The 16,633-nt window shown below is 42.8% G+C and overlaps 1 protein-coding gene across 5 annotated transcripts in view; it reads right to left on the reverse strand.

Moving 5' to 3' along the window:
* UNC5B (unc-5 netrin receptor B) overlaps positions 1–16,633 on the reverse strand; it is a 387,265-nt gene that overhangs the window by 50,314 nt on the left and 320,318 nt on the right. For 3 of the 5 annotated variants that reach the window (XM_033941790.1, XM_033941791.1, XM_033941794.1), the window contains exons 6-8: positions 10,886–11,053; positions 9,989–10,153; positions 130–162 (exon numbers count right to left, since the gene is read on the reverse strand). In XM_033941790.1, the coding sequence (XP_033797681.1) occupies positions 130–162; positions 9,989–10,153; positions 10,886–11,053 (366 nt within the window). The remainder of the gene's footprint in view (positions 1–129; positions 163–9,988; positions 10,154–10,885; positions 11,054–16,633) is intronic. The other 2 variants (XM_033941792.1, XM_033941793.1) reach the window with 2 other exon arrangements.

The raw sequence follows: 16,633 nt of genomic DNA on the forward strand, positions 1-16,633 counted from the left end.
TTTTATCCTATCCAATTTGTAGCAAGGTTCCTCAATGCAACACAAAATTCTTACCCAAATAAAAACCGAAAGCAACAACAGCAGAGTGGAAAAATAAATATAGGAAATAAAATAAATATAGGAACTTACGATGGCTTTTTGGTTCACTTATAACCCTTTTATCTGTCAGAAAAAAAAAATAAAAATAAAACATAAGAAGAAACACAAAAAATGAAACCAGTGAGAATAGAAATGAAATGAAGCATAAACAGCATCCATCACAGCCAAACAAATGAGCAAAGAAACGTTCAATGGAAATGTGAAATGGATTGTGAGGGAGCACCCATATTAGGGTTATGGCCTTATGAACAGTAGTAGCTAATGACCCATAATTGTGTGTGTAGTGAGCTCATTCATATGAGCCAGTTCTTTCAGAGGCACAAGAGACCTAAATTCCTTTAGCCACCATGGAAATACAGTATAAATCATCTTTGAAGCAACAGTGCATCTTACTACATGAAAATTAATGGATAGTAATGTCTATTTTTTTTCCTTCAATTTTTTATGATCAGATGCAATTGGACAAACAGCACTATTCACTTCAATAATGATACAAGCACAATAGACTTATAAGGTCATGAGTCACATATCTCATGGGAATGATACCGAAAAATATTATTTATTGATTGGTATTTATTAATCCCCTTTTCATGAAGAGATTTACCCAAAGCGGTTTACAATACATAATAATAATGGATCTACAAGTCTGAGAAAGATCCAAAAATTAAATTAAATAGGCTAAGCTATTTTCCCTGTATCTAAAGCCCCCTTTTATGAAACCACGTTAGGCTTTTTTATCACCGGCTGCAGTGGTATTAGCTCCGAAGCTCAGAGATGGCCAGTGATTAAAAAAAGCCTAATTTGGCTTCGTTAAAAGGGGATCTAAGTGTTTTAATATGTCTCCTATGGGTTCCAGATCTTGTGATATATCCTCAGCTTGCCTTACACAAAATGGTGACTTGTTCAATTATTGCTATTTTGTTAACCCAGTTTTTCCATGTGATAAAGGTTTCCTCTTCCAGAAAGGTACATCTTATACAGAGATGTGACCCCCTAGAGGTAGTACCTAGAGATAGAAAAATATTTGTCCCCATCCCTGTGAGCTTGTCCCTGTCCCGTCCTCATGAGCTCAGTCCCCGTCCTGTCCCCGTGAGCTCCGTTCCCGCAAACCTCAAATAGTTTTATACTGAACTTATTTTATTAAAGTATAAAAAGAAACAATATTACATTACGTTAGTGACTTTTATTCTGCCGTTACCTTGCGGTTCAAGGCGGATTACATAAGAGGTTATCTGGACATTTCCAGCAGTGTTACATAGTAGAGCGTGTTGCTTATGGGGGATTGAAATGCTTCCTGGGGTGTTAGTTTGACTTAATGGATTTCTTGAATAGCAGGGTTTTTATTTCTTTTCTGAAAGTTTTGTAGTCTGGTGTCATGATCAGTAGGTTGGAGAGTTGGTGGTCTAGTTTTGCTGCCTATGTGGCCAGTAGGCCATCGTACATTTTCTCTGAACAAGCAGACGGAGTCTTGAAGTTGCATGCGGCTGCCAGAAAGTTCTCCTCTGACGCAACTTCCTGTTTCTAGTTGCATCAGAGGAGAACTTTCTGGCAGCCACACGTAACTTCAAGGTTCTGGCTGCTTGATCAGATAAAATAAAAAATTGCCAGCGAAGGTAAGGGGAAGGGAGGGAGGGAGATGCCCGGATGGCGGCGATCGTTAGGAAGGAGGGAAGGGGCTACTGGACTGTGCGATCATTGACTGCGCATATTCCCTCCCTTAACTGGGGAGACCATTCACCGCTCCACGGGGCAGTGAAAGGCCTTGTCCCTCTACCTGCGGCAACCACTTTTTTCTCCCATAGTTCCGGAGGGTTACCCGTGGCTAGCTGCAGGTAACAGCCACCGTGTCATTCTCTACCTAGAGACTACCACTAGTGGCAACATTTTTAAGTGATAGCGTAGAATGGACAAGAATGAATGAGGATGAATGGGGATCGCTCCTGTTGCCCAATTCCACTAGACCACAAGGAAAAGGCCTAGAGTGTGTGTGTGTGGGGGGGGAGGGGGGCATCTTTGTAGCCCTTTAAGATGCAGCCTAGGAACATCAGGCTGCACTTTGAGATCTAATGCTCGCGGGAGTTATTTTTCCAGCTATAACATGACTTGCAATGTTCACAGCAAGTCGAGTTATAGAACTTTCATAATAATGAGCTACTTTACATGCATTTGCATGTTTTGCATCTCATTACTATGTAGCCCATATTAACGCCTTATGGTAATTTAAGTTGCATTAGTGCCATTTGACATGTATTAAGGGAGCACCATCACAACTTAATAATTTTCTCCATAATTGACAAGAGACATTTATGTATTTTCTTTTCTTCTGGCTGCTTGTTATGCCCACTTTCATGACCTGAGATGTAAAAGGATTTTCATGACATATTTTCTCTTTTTATCCAATTACTCTTCCATTTTTTCCTGTCTGAAGCAAAGGAAAACGTGAGCTGATCTTTCACTATAGTTTCAGATTGTTTTTCTTTTCTTTCTCTGTGTGCAATACATCAACTGTTAACAGCCTGGCACAGCAGAATGGTGCACAGCATGCCCTACTTTTGCCCAGAAGTCATAATTGACCTCTGCTGTCATGGCTCCTTAATTTTTCCTAGCGCTTAGTCATCTGACAGACCCAGAAGCATATGACTGTTAAAAGGCTCCTTCTAAATGACTTTGGTTGCCAGTCTGTTCCAGTTTTCCTTCTATCCCTGTTTCCCATGTTCTCCCAGTTCCCAAAGCAGATGACCTACCCTGGTCCTGTTCAGTACTTTTAATTTTAATTTGTTTTTATGGAATTTTTTGCATTGTACACAACCTAGAAATTTGATTAAGCGGTATAACATTTTTTAATAAACTTGAAACTTGATGGCCCAGTGAATGTATTCAAACTGGCATGAATGCATGTCCAATTTTATCAAATGATACATGATCTATTTGTATGAGGGGCTGCTGAAAAGATCTCAGTCCAACCAAAAAGAGAATGACGTAGAGCCATGAAACTTTAGTTATTCCACACTTTTCATTTCATTTCATTTCATATCTTTGAAACAAAAAGTGTCAAGAAAAGTGTGGAATAACTTTTCAGCGGTCCCTCATATAGAGAATTAGTGTATAGGATGGGTAATTTTATGCAAATCTGAGGGCATCACTTGTGAGAACTAAGGGTGACAAACTTTTGATCTACAGGGGAAGGGAAAAATAACTAAGGGCTCCTTTTACAAAGGCGCACTAGGGCCTTAACGCACGGAATAGCGCATGCTAAATTGCCGTGTGCGCTAGCCGCTACCGCGTCCTTTTGAGCAGGCGGTAGATTTTCGGCTAGCGCGCACTATAGCGCGTGCTAATCCGGTGCATGCGTTAAAAACGCTAGCGCACCTTTGTAAAAGGAGCCCTAAGTGCATAAGTATACAGTACATTTTAGCATTTAGAGCAAAGAATATGTCTAATAGCTACAATAAAGTTATTTTTTTAGTATGAACATTTTCACTTTGGCTCCCTTTAACTAGAGCTGCATATGCACAATGGAGATCCCTAATGATAGTGCACACAACACTGTAGAGACGCATGGTGGGAGACTTGACTCTTGGCCCGGGTCGCAAATTTTGTCAGGTGTGGGAGCACTTCTGGCAGGACCTCACACCGCGTGCTCGCAGTAGACTTTTGAATCTTTAAGATTTTATTCCCACTCTCAGCTGTTGGACTGGCCATGGATTCTTGGGGAGGGGAGGGGAGGGGATGGGGGAGGGGAGGGGAACTGATTATATTGTTGAAAATGTTATTTCCTGAATGGTACTACTGTTTGTATTTGCTTCTTACTGCTGGAATAATAAAAATCATTTAAACATAAAATTGTGCAGTTACCAAAAGTTAATTGCCAAACTATGTATTGGCTGCATTGAGATGGCATTAACTATTCTACATTATCTGCCACTTTAACTGTAACACACAGTTCACATTATTTTTTTATCAAGCAGTTAACATGGAAATTAGTTACTCCTGGCAGAATTCTGCACAATTGCACAGCATGGAATTCTACATCCATGCAAAATTCTACACATGCTCTGCAGAATTCTGTACAGACTTTCTGTCACCTGCAGCCCGGGTCATGTGCCACACTCCTGCCAGGTGGAGGTCTTCTGCTCTTCTTCTTGCTCCTAACCTGACAACCCCCCCCACCCCCATCCATGCAGGTCTGGCTTCTCTCCGACTGCCCCTGCACCCAAGTGGATCTGGCATCTCACCTATCCGCAAGCCCTCCCAAAGCAGCAGCAGGGGCTGGCCAGGAGAGGCAGCGCTGTGAACAGGCTGAGAACAGACTGTCCTCAACCCTGTCCTGGAGGACCACTAACTAGCCAGTCAAGTTTTCAGGATAGCCCTAATGAATATGCAAGGAGCAGATCTGCACGCCTATCATCTTCATTACATGCAAATCTCTTTTATGAATATTCATTAGGGCTATCCTGAAAATCTGACTGGCTAGTGGTCCTCCAGGACAGGGTTGGGGACCACTGTGCTGCTGGATCTACCAGAACCTTTCCTCTGCCATGTCATCCTTCTGTGAGGCTGAGAAAGGAAGGAATTTCAGGCCTTAGAACGTGGGAATTCTACACAAAAACACTACAAATAAACTTTGCAGAATTTTGAAAATTGTGTGTAGAATTTTCATAACATTTGCACAGAATTTTCAATTTTATTAGGCAGAATTCCACCCGGAGTAATTAGTGCATGTTGTCCATCCACTTAATTATTAGAACAGACCAACACTGGGCTGTGAAATCCTGTGTGGACCAGTTCAGTGCCCCCCCCTCCCCCCCAGAACTTAAGATTTCAAATGAGGTGCCAGGGATTTATTTATTTATATAGAAGGTGAATATGATTGTCTCCTGGGTTCTGGCTGGCTCATGCTTGGAAAATATGGCACTACTGTAGCATCCACTCATGTGTGAGGAAGTGAAACTGAAGAGTCAATAAAATGGCTATCCCTCTGAAAAGCATTAAACCAATGAGTGAGAAGAAGAGATGTAAAAGCTTCCTGGTGGTGTAGTGGGAAGAGTATAAAGCAGTGTCTCTCAAACGGTGTGCCCCGAAGAAATTCTGGATGTGCCACGAGAGATTCCAGAATTTTACTTTACGTATGCAAGAGCCTGTCAACGTTATGAGCGCGTTTGTGTGCGTTAGGATACAAACACCCAGACAAGTATCATTCTTTGACGTCATTGGTCCTTGAAAACTAACGGCTAGCAATTTTATTTTTAGGTTTTATGCAGTTGCTATCCTAACTTGAGCAACAAAGCAATCAAGGCTTTGTTTCCGTTTGGATCTTCTTATCTTTGTGAACTTGGATTTTCAGCTCTGACAGAAATTAAGTGCTCCTTTTACTAAGCTGTGATAGCGCTTTTAGTGCACGCGGGATTTTAGCGTGCACTAAACCCACGGAACGCAGCTAAAACTAACGCCAGCTCAATGGTGGCATTAAGGTCTAGCGCGTGCAGCAATTCAGCACGTGCTAAGCACACGCTAAAAACGCTATCGCAGCTTAGTAAAAGGAGCCCTAAATTGAAAAAAAGGGAACTGCAGATGGTGGTTGATGAAATACGTTTGTGCTTGTCGACTATCAAGCTGTGTTTTGAGTTAATTTGCACTCAAAAACAAGCACATCCATCACATTGATTAGCAATCTGCTTTAGTTTCACCCTTGTTACAATTATCTATACATAGCTTAAAGAACTTTAACTAAATAACTCTCAAATTTAATTTTTTTTGGGGGGTTTGCAATTTTATACAGTCGAATCCACCTAAGTGCACGTCGGTTAAGCTCACACTTCTGTTATCCACACCCTACCGCAATGGTCCCATTTTTTTTTTTCATTAAAGTGAATGGACGCAAACTCCGGATATTTGCAATTCAGATAAGCACACAATCTGTTTATGCGCACTGATGTCAGAGGTCCAACCTCTATTCTTTTATGTTACGTTCACTCCGGTTAAATGCAATCACAGTCTGACTGGGAATGGCTAGGTTTCAAACAGCAGCTTAAATGCTGGGACAGCTGGGAAAGTGAGTGCTCCACTTCCATTTAAGCTGTAGGGCATAGCTTTCCCGTACTTTAGGCTTCAGCAACCCACGTGTCATATTTAAACTGAGTTGGCTTAGCTACAGTCTCCCCTCCCCTCCCCCCACTCCTATTAAGCGCATACTCCGTTTAAGCGCACGTGGAGACCCGGTCCAAGAGGCATGCACTTAAATGGAGTCAACTGTAATTTCAATTATAATGTACCATGAGAAAACATTTGTTCTATTTAGTGTCCCAGAGCTATAAAAGTTTGAGAGATACTGGTATAGAGCATCAGTGTTGAGAAGTGTGGTTACCAAGGGGAAGAGGGAGAGAAGCAGATGAAGATGGAGATAGAAAGAGAAAAGAAGCTTTAACTTTTAGTTAGCCACCAGCTCAAAAGCTGACTCAGTTAAGCGCAGGGATCTATGCAGCCATCCCTGTTGCCTCTTCTCAAGGCTGGCTCTGAACCCAGGCCCACACTTGATCAATTGCAAGGTTCGAATTGCTTAAAACATGCATTGGAGTAGTTTGTAAATTGTCAACACTGGGACTCACACCACTCCTGCTTTGTACCCATGGAGCCTGCAACTAATTGCCAGAGTGAAAAGACACATACATGTTAACTCTGAAACTTGGTACTGGAAAAAGGTTCAGGTGGTCACTTGCTTCTGCTGATAGACTTTTGTTTTGAAAAGTGCATTCTAAATTTTAGAAAATGCCTGCTTTGCAGATACTTTTCCTCTGCTAACCTAATCATGCCCACAATTAACGGACCTTCAGCCACATTGAGGGAAATGGCTTAATGAAGTAGGAAAATGTTTTTTACAGGCATCAATTGTTTTGAGATTGTCCAGGTTTGGTCACTGATGATAAATGGGAGAATGAAATTCAGAAAAACATATGTGCTCACGAGCATACTGCAGAAGATGTCAGTCATAGCTTTTCAACTCCTCCTACTCCTTCTCCACAGTCCCTACTGTCTTCTTCGGTTCTTTATTTTGCAGGCAAGACAGACATTATACCCGGGAGAGTGGTCGTTGTCCCTGAAAACATTCCAGGCCATTGTGAGACAATGGGGTCATCCAACATTCAACCTTATAGCGATTGCAAAGAACAAAAAAGCAACTCAGTTCTTCAGCCAAAGGTGTGAACCCGGAAGTGCAGGACTAGAAGAACCTGGTTCAACCATGGCTACTGTATGTGTTCACTCCAACCCATGATAGGCTAGGTGATCTTTCAAAAAGCAAAGCAAATCACCCAGGAATGATAGTTCTTGAAGCACCAGATTGGCCCAGGCACCCATGGATCTTGCACAGCTACAAAAGGAGCAAAGTCTCAGACTCCAGGTGCATCCAGACTTGCTCTCACAGAGGGTGATTACCCTAAAAGATTCACAACGCTTTAGTGCTAGTCCAAAAAGGCTACTCAGAAGTAGCCATTTCTACTCTCCATAAAGCCAAAAAGTCAACTATGATTTCAGTTTATGCTAAGGCATGGGAGATGTTTCAGCGCTGGTGAAGCAGAGAAAAGTTAGAACTAGGCAATGCCTCTATCTCATCAGTCCTTATGTTCTTCCAAGAAGACCTTGACAAAGAACTGGCAGTGGTGTCCCTTAAGGTTCAAATAGTGGGGCTCTCCTGCTTCTGGGGCAGAGAGAAGAGCGTTTCGCTAGCAGCCCATCCAGACTTAGTCAGGTTCTTGAAGGGTGCCCTGAGACTAAGACCGCTGATTCAAGACTCATTTCCATCCTGGAATCTTACTATAGTCTTAGAAGGTCTCAGCAAAGCTCCATATGAGCCTTTACAGCAAGCCTCCCTCATGGATCTATCAGTCAAAGCAGTTTACTTGGTGGCAATTACATCTGCCAAAAGAGTCTCAGAATTGCAGGCACTGTCATGCAGAGAGCTGTTCCTCAGAATCAAGGAAGCGGGAATAACCTTGTGTATGGTTCCCCCTTTCCTGCCAAAGGTCATTTCAGTGTTTCATGTAATAAGAACATAAAAATAGCCTTACCGGGTCAGACCAATGGTCCATTAAGCCAAGTAGCCCGTTCTCACGGTGGCCAATCCAGGTCACTAGTACCTGGCCAAAACTCAAGGAGCAGCAATATTCCATGCTACCAATCCAGGGCAAGCAGTGGGTTCCCCCATGTCTGTCTCAATAACAGAATATGGACTTTTCCTCCAGGAACTTGTCCAAACCTTTCTTAAAACCAGCTACACTATCCGCTCTTACCACAACCTCTGGCACTGCATAAAAATTTTTTTCCTCCTATTGGTTTTACAACTATTTCCCTGTAACTTCATTGAGTATTCCCCTAGTCTTTGTAATTTTTGATGGAGTGAAAAATCGATCCACTTGTACCCGTTCTACTCCACTCAGGATTTTGTAGACTTTAATCATATCTCCCCTTAGCTGTCTGTTTTCCAAGCTGAAAAGCCCTAACCGTTTTAGTCTTTCCTTATATGAAAGGAGTTCCATCCCCTTTATAATTTTGATCGCTCTTCTTTGAACCTTTTCTAGTGCTACTATATCTTTCTTGAGATAAGGAGACCAGAACTGAACGCAATACTCCAGATGAGGTCGCACCATGGAGCATTTCACCCTACAGGGTCCAAGAAGACAGACAAGGCCTTAAAGGTTTTGGAAGTCAGGAGAGTTCTATTATGTTACCTAGAGGTGATTAATGAGTTTCATCTCTCAGGTCATTTTTGGGGGGTTAACCAATCAGGCAAGATGAGGCAGACCTGCTTCCAAGGCAACCATCTCTACATGGATTCATACAGCCATATCCTCTGCATACATCGATTGTGGCAAACAACCACTTATCTCAATGAAGGCACATTCGAGAAGAGGAGTGGTCTCCTCATGGGCAGAAGCACGGGTAATTCATTCTGAGGAGATTTGTAGATCAGCAACCTGGTCCTCCCTTCATACCTTCACCAAATTCTACAGGGTGGATATAGCAGCACAGGAGGATGCTGCTTTCATATCCTCAGTGCTACAAAAAAGCTCATCTATCCTACCCTAGAGCTTTGGTACAAACTGAAGAGGGCAGCAGAGACCGTGGAGAAGGAGGAGGAGTTGAAAAGCTGTGATTAACATCTGCAGTATGCTTGCAAGCACAGATGGATAACCCTATGGTTCAGCATACCATTCTTATCTACTGGAAAATATATTATCAAGGTAAGAAACTAAAAACCTGGCTCTTCTCTAACATATAATTTCTTTTCCCTTACTTTTCCACTCGATTTATAAACTTATGTAAACCTTTTCCTACCCTTTCTCATTTTTAAGTTCTTGTAAACCGTGCCAAGCTCTACTTCCGTGGAGATGATGCGGTATATAAACTTAAGGTTTAGTTTAGTTTAGTTAGTTTAAGAAACTAATCTCCTTTTGTCCGCCGTTAATAGATTAAAAAAACAAAACAAAACCCTGAACTTAATGTTCCCTGTAGCATTAACCTAGCCAACAAGAAACCAATGTATTCTCTTCTGTTTTAGATCTTATTTTGAGTCAATCTCCAGCTTATTGCTGCTCCCAAGGTATATCTCTGAACCTCACACTCTTCCCAATAGCAAAAGTGCCCACTGCCTCAGCAGGAAGGAGATTCTCTGGAATTATGAACCTGAGCTCTGAAAAAGTTTACCCCAAGCTCCCCATGCTGCCTCAGTTTGTGCTACTGGTGCTTAGTTCCCTATTGAATGACCAACTTCAATGCACTAAATCATAGGTAATTTTATGCAAATGAGAGGACATCAGTTCTACGAGCTATGCCAAAACTGAGGGGGAGGTGACATCTAGTAAATGAGTGGAATGGATCCCTGGAATTAACTCACTTTGCATACAGAGCCCGTCCGTGCAGTTCTTGGAGTCTAGCAAAACGCCACTGCAATCTTTACCCCCATTCTTCGGCATGGGCAAGTTGCATTCTCGACTTCGCCAGTGGGTGCAATCTGTGCTGCAGGCAGACCACTTGCTCCACTCTGTCCAGCCTCCATCTACTGTACCACAGCGATTCATGGAAAAAAAGACAAGAAAAGAAACACACGCACACACAAGGGAAGTGATTGATGGAAAAGTGAAGAATGCTGAACAACAGGAAACCTTTTTCTGGTCTCAGATCCCCCTTCACAGCTATTTAACAATTATAGCTCTATCTTCTTTATCCTGGGTCACTAGAAATAGGCTACTCCATTCCCTCACCTATGGATTTGGCTTCGACTTCATGCTTTATTAATCAGAGGCAACAATGGAACAACCCTTCCCTTCAAATACATCTTCTGTTCACTAGGAACATGCTGAGCCATTTCTGTTTTTTGGGGGCTCCTATTCTGGGATTTGTCACCTTGCTTCATCAATGGAAAATAGACAACTAGAAGTCCCAGAGTGCTTGGAGATTTTCAGTCTGAAGATATCCTAAAGCAGGGCTTCCAAATTCTTTTTATGGTCTGGATATTGGAACAGGACCTACAATGTATGGGATGATTTTCAGTGGAGGAATTTCTACATGGTACATTTGGAGAAGCTCAGAAGGAGATATCAGAATGTTATTTTTAACTTGGGTTTCCTTCATATAGTCCCCTAAGACAGGGCTTCCCAAACCTATCCTAAGGGCCCACAGCCAGTTAAATTTCTGAGCTACCCACAAGGAATACAGATGAAATCAACTTGCATGCACTAAGTCTTCAATGTATGCAAACCAGCCTGCTTGTTTGGTTTTACATCGCATTTACCTGGGCAGACAGTGGTGCAAGCCAGTTTTTCGAATGGCTGTCCATCACAGAAAGCACCACCATTGAGGGGAGCTGGGTTGGTGCAGGTCCTGGTCCGCTTTTGCCAGCCACGGCCACAGCGGTTGTTGCAAGGAGACCATTCTGTCCAGGAGGACCAGCCCCCATTCACTATGAGCAGGGTGAAAAGGGTGCAACTATTAATCCCTAAGCATTCTTTAGACATATAAAGGGCACTTTTATAAATTTTATGTACATGAATGTCAATAATTCTTGTAAGTGCTATTCTGTAAATCCCTGTGTTGTGGACATAGTGGGTATTTGCAAGGTGGCATATACAGTAAAGGAGTATGGGCAAGACACAGACATGCCTCCCATTTACACGGTCAATTTAGAGGCCTTTTTACTAAAGCTTAGCACACACCCTATTTTATACCTATTGGTCACATGGCACTTAGCGCATGCTAATGACCATTAGCATGCACTAAGCTTTAGTAAAAAGGCCCATTAGAGGATACTGTAAGTTACACACATCCTTGCTGCATCTAAGCACCCACACTTACACCAACTCTATGTGCCTATACTGGGTTATACTTGTATTCTATAATTGAATCTGGTGGCATAAATAGAGGCACCCAGCTATAAAATTACCTCCTAAGTACAATGGATGATTTAAAAATATTTATTTAAATAGCAAATGCAAGATGCATGCCACGTGACTATGTACCTATATTTAATGAAAATACTTACCTATAGCAGGTGTTCTCTAAGCATGGCAGGCATAAATGTGGGTGATGGCAGCAACGAAACCCTGTACAGGCACTTCCAAGTGTACTGTAACTTTAAATCTTTAGGCAGTGCCCACACTGTGTGCACGCAGGGCAAAGATTCTGTAACAGAACTGTGAAGTTTGCTGTTTTGAGGGAAAGCGAAGAGGTCTATGGGCTAGATTCACTAAGGCCATGGATCTGATCTGATCCATGAGTGATCTGATCCAATCCATGGCCAGGGGATGATTCACAAAGCACCCTCATGCAAATGAGGGCAATTGGAATCTTGCCCCAAACCGACTGCACTTATTTTGTGAGCCCTACTTTTTCGTGAGCCCATGGTTTTAACCCACTTTAAATCCATGGGTTAAAACCATGGGCTTGCACTGTGGAGAAGGGCAGGATGGTTGGGGAGAATCGGGGCGGGGCAGGGCAGCAAGAGAGCAGGAGAATTGCAGCCGAGAGTAGGGACAGAAAGCAGGAGATTTGGGGCAGAGCAGGGCAGCAGGAGAATTACGGCAGAGAGTCAGGGCAGAAGAAAGCAGGGCGGCAAGAGAGCTGGAGAATTGTGGCAGAGTCGAAGCAGAGAGCAGGAGAATTGGGACAGACAGCAGGAGATGCAGTCGGAAAGGACGTGAGCAACTGGTCCCCAGTAGTCGCTTGTTTCTTGATCGGCCAGCCCAGTTGGTGTTCCAGTTTTGGTTTAGTGAATCACTGCCTGCCTACTTTGCATGCTGTTTCCTCTCATTTGCATGTGCGGATCGGAGGATGATCGGCCACGAGGTTAGTGAATCGGGTTGGAGGAAAATCGGGTCGCAAAGGGGTTGCAAACCAATCAGTTTGCTTAGTGAATCTAGCCCTATGTCCTGTGTTCCCTAATGAGAGATCAGATGTTGAAGAAGTCTGCTCAATTTGTCTGCCAGAATAATCTGCTTCCTTGCTAAGTAAACCGCTCTGATAAGTATTACATGAGTAGTTGGCCAAGTCCAAATGTTGATTGCTTCCATACAAAGGGTGTGAAATCCTGTTCCCTCTTGTTTGTTCAGGTAAAACAAGGCAATCTGGTTGTCTGTACCAGCTGCTGAAGTAGATGATCCTGGAACATCTTGAGAACATTCCCTGTTCTTGAAGATTGATGTGCAGGTTTTGTTCGTGAAGAGACCATACTCTCTGAGTGTTTAGATCATCCAGATGAGCCCCCAGCCCATCATAGAAACATCTGTGGTGAGAGGTTTTTGATGCTGAGGCGACTGGAAAGGCAGACCTTGAGTAAGATTATGTGGCACCATCCACCATTAGAGAGAATATTGTAGATCTGAGTTCACATGTTGGAGCAGACAAGGATCTCATGGCTTAGTACCATCGGGTTTGTAAAGTCCACTGTGGGATCCTGAGGTAAAGACGTGTGAATGGAGTCATGTGAAGTATTGATGCCATGTAACCGAGAAGGCATTACATCTGGCATGTGGAAGTGCACTTGAGGGTGGAGATTGATACAGGTGAATGAGATTGTTGACCCTCTGCTTGGGTAAAAAAGCTCAACTTTGAATGATGATCAAAAGTGCTTCTGTGAACTTAAGGTTTGAGATGGCTGTAGATGTGACTTTTGATAGCTGAGGGCTGTTGATGTTATGGCAGTCTCAACTGTCTACGATGATGAGGCCTTGATCAACTAGTCACCCAAATAGGGAAATACATGAAATCCCCATGAATGAAGGGCTGTCGCCACTACTACTAGGCACTTTGTGAAGACATGAGGAAAAGAGGTCAGACCAAACAGCAAGACCTTGTACTGGAACTGATGAGATCCTATGTGGAAGTGTAAGTATTTCCTGTGTACAGGCAGGATGAAAATGTGAGTGTATGCATCTTTTAGATCTAAACATATAGCCAGTCTAGTATGGGTAGAAGGGTTCCTAGAGAGACCATTCTAAATTTTTCCTTCATCAAGTATTTGTTTAGGCCTCAGAGATCTAAAATGGATATAAGGCCTCCAGTCTTTTTTGGAAATAATTAAAGTAGAACCCCTAGTTTCTCTCCTATAGAGTAACAGGTTCTATAGCATTCTGCTGGAGAAGGGCCAATAATTATTGGTGAAGGAAGGTCTTCTGTAGAGAGTTGAAAGGAGACCCTTTTGGTGGGTGGTTTGGAGGTTTTTCTGAGCAAGCATAGGGTATAGCCCTGACTGATGACTCAAAGCACCCACTGATCTGTTGTAATAATAGTCCGTATAGAAAATCACAAGAACCCGAAAAATACTAAGGAGGCTGAAAAGTAAACCTCAAAAAAGTAAACCTCCCAGACCCCAAGAACTGGAACCAGATAGGGGGGAGAGACTAGAGCGAAACTGGTGGATATAACTACTCCTAATGAATGAGTGATAAACACAGGAAAGCCCTCAGTCACACAGCCACACACTGGAAAATCCAGCGGAAAAGGCTGTCACTGGCTTACACCCAACAGGGTGTTAACTGTGAAACATCCCCGGGCTTTTACACTGTGTATAATTTATAATAAAGTGCACCCCAACAGTGCTCGGTGTGAAAAAAGATAATAAATCAAAAAAACACACCCTCATTCCACCATTAACAGCAATAGTCTCTGCCCCTTATCCGGGGGGTCAAATGCAAACGTCCAAAACCAGCAAAGTAAAAGAGCCAACAGGAAGTACTTAGCTTCTCAGTGGAAACAACAGCCAGCAAAGATGTTGATTTTCGATGTTGAAGTTGCGTTCTCTCACAACTTGGACACTTTTGTATTCTATAAATTGTGTCAATCTTTTTAGGAGCTACCTGGACTGACAGTAAAAGATATGCTCTCTGGCAGAGACTTTTGCCTCAGAGATGGAGAAGGATCAGAAGGGATGCAATAGATTCTTCTGCAGACAAGTCTGGCAGATTCTTATCTGAGTGGTTGGATCTATTTGAATCAGACTCCTCAAAATACTCTCTTCTAGGTGAATCATGGAGTGTGAATTAAGAGGAGCACTGAGTATGTGTCAATGAGCATCAATGCAGGAGTTGATGCTCTGACTCAGGAGATAACTGCTCTGTCACTGCCACATGCATCAAATGGATCTATGCCAAACCCATTTTCAAAGTCGAACAGGAGTGTGTGACCTACTCCTCAATTGATACCTCAATGAATCCTCAAGCTGAACTGAGGCAAGCATGGACACCTTTAAAGCCTGTGTAGACTGTACCTATAGCAGCTCCAACAGCTCCTGTTTGATCATAGCCCAGATCTCCTCCTGGAGAGTCAGAATCTGCACCAAAAGAAATATCGATATAGAAGCAATCTGTGCTGCTGGTTGTCTGGGTGTGGGAATCCTCGATGTTGAGGCATGCCTGGGAGAAGACATGATCTACAGCAATGGAGAGTGATCCACAATGAATCAATGCTTACTATATATCAAAGAGATAAATGTCTGGGAAGACGCTGTGCCAAACCTAGAAGGGGGAAGAATGTTTATGCTTCTTAGCTTTCTTAAATGAAGTATCCCCTGATGCCTAAGGTATGGACATAGAAGACATCGAGTCTCGTCCCTGCAGAGAGCCTAATGTTAGACGATCTCTATGCAGTGTCGGTACAGGTGGTGTTGACACTGATGCCAATACAGGTTGGGTGCAGGTACCGAAGCTCTTGCCATGTTCGATGTCAAACCAAAAAGTTTATCACACTGAATTTGTCAAGTGTTCAGTGACCTCTTTTGCATATGCTGAGTTCACAACAAATGTCCTGATGTTCAGGACTTATTCAGTCATTCACTCAATTTTCTATACTGTTCTCCCAGGAGAGCTTAGAACGGTTTACATGGATTTATTCAGGTATTAAGAACATAAGAATTGTCGCTGCTGGGTCAGACCAGCGGTCCATTGTGCCCAGCAGTCCGCTCACGTGGCGGCCCCCAGGTCAAAGACCTGTGCCCTAACTGAGACCAGCCCTACCTGCGTTCGTTCTGGTTCAGCAAGAACTTGTCCAATCTTGTCTTGAATCTCTGGAGGGTGTTTTCCCCTATAACAGACTCTGGAAGAGCATTCCAGCTCCCCACCACTCTCTGGGTGAAGAAGAACTTCCTTACGTTTGTATGGAATCTATCCCCTTTTAACTTTAGAGAGTGCCCTCTCGTCCTCGTCCCAGCAGACTCAAAATCTATCTAATATTGTGCTAATAGTTCCACCACTACAGTAAATCTACAATGAAGATACCATCCTCCTCCTTTTTGGCAGGCAGGACTCATCTTCCAATCCCAGCCGCATTTCTCAGTTCAGGCAGTGTCTCTCCTATCATAGCAGTTCCTCCTTCCCCACAAAGGCTGATGTGAAGTCAAAAGGTGTGATGGCCCGGGGAGCTCAAGTGAATTGTATACTAAAGAATGTCAATGCTCCCTGGGTCAAAAAAGGGTCTCAAAGCAAACAAAATACTGAAAACAACAAAAAAAATGAAGAATTATTTAAAAAAAAAATTAAAATAAAAAACCAAAAAAAACAACAATAAAATAGTATCAGGAAGGCACAAAAAAGACTTTGAGGAGAGACCGAAGACACAGCTTCTTGGCTCCATGGAAAACTTAGAACTGTTGGTCCAATGTGCCAATGATGGGCGGGAATGCATCTGCATGTGCACAGTGTAGGCTCTGACAGTGTCAGTGCATTTGGCAATATCCATATTGGGTTCTGTGGATTAAATCACCCACATGTGAGAATATAATGCCTGCCTGTTCTCAGAGAACTATATATAAATAGATATATATTTCTATGCATACAAAATCATTTAGATCAGTGTTTCTCAACTCAGTCCTGGAGTATCCCCTTGCCAGTCAGGTTTTCAGGATATCCACAATGAATATGCATAAACTTGATTTGCATACACTGCCTCCATTATATGCAAATTTCTTTCATGCATATTTATCGTGGATAGCCTGAAAACCTGACTGGCAAGGGGGTGCTCCAGGACCGAGTTGAGAAATACTGATTTAGAT

Source organism: Geotrypetes seraphini, chromosome 4, assembly GCF_902459505.1.
Source record: "Geotrypetes seraphini chromosome 4, aGeoSer1.1, whole genome shotgun sequence".
NCBI lineage: Eukaryota > Metazoa > Chordata > Amphibia > Gymnophiona > Dermophiidae > Geotrypetes > Geotrypetes seraphini.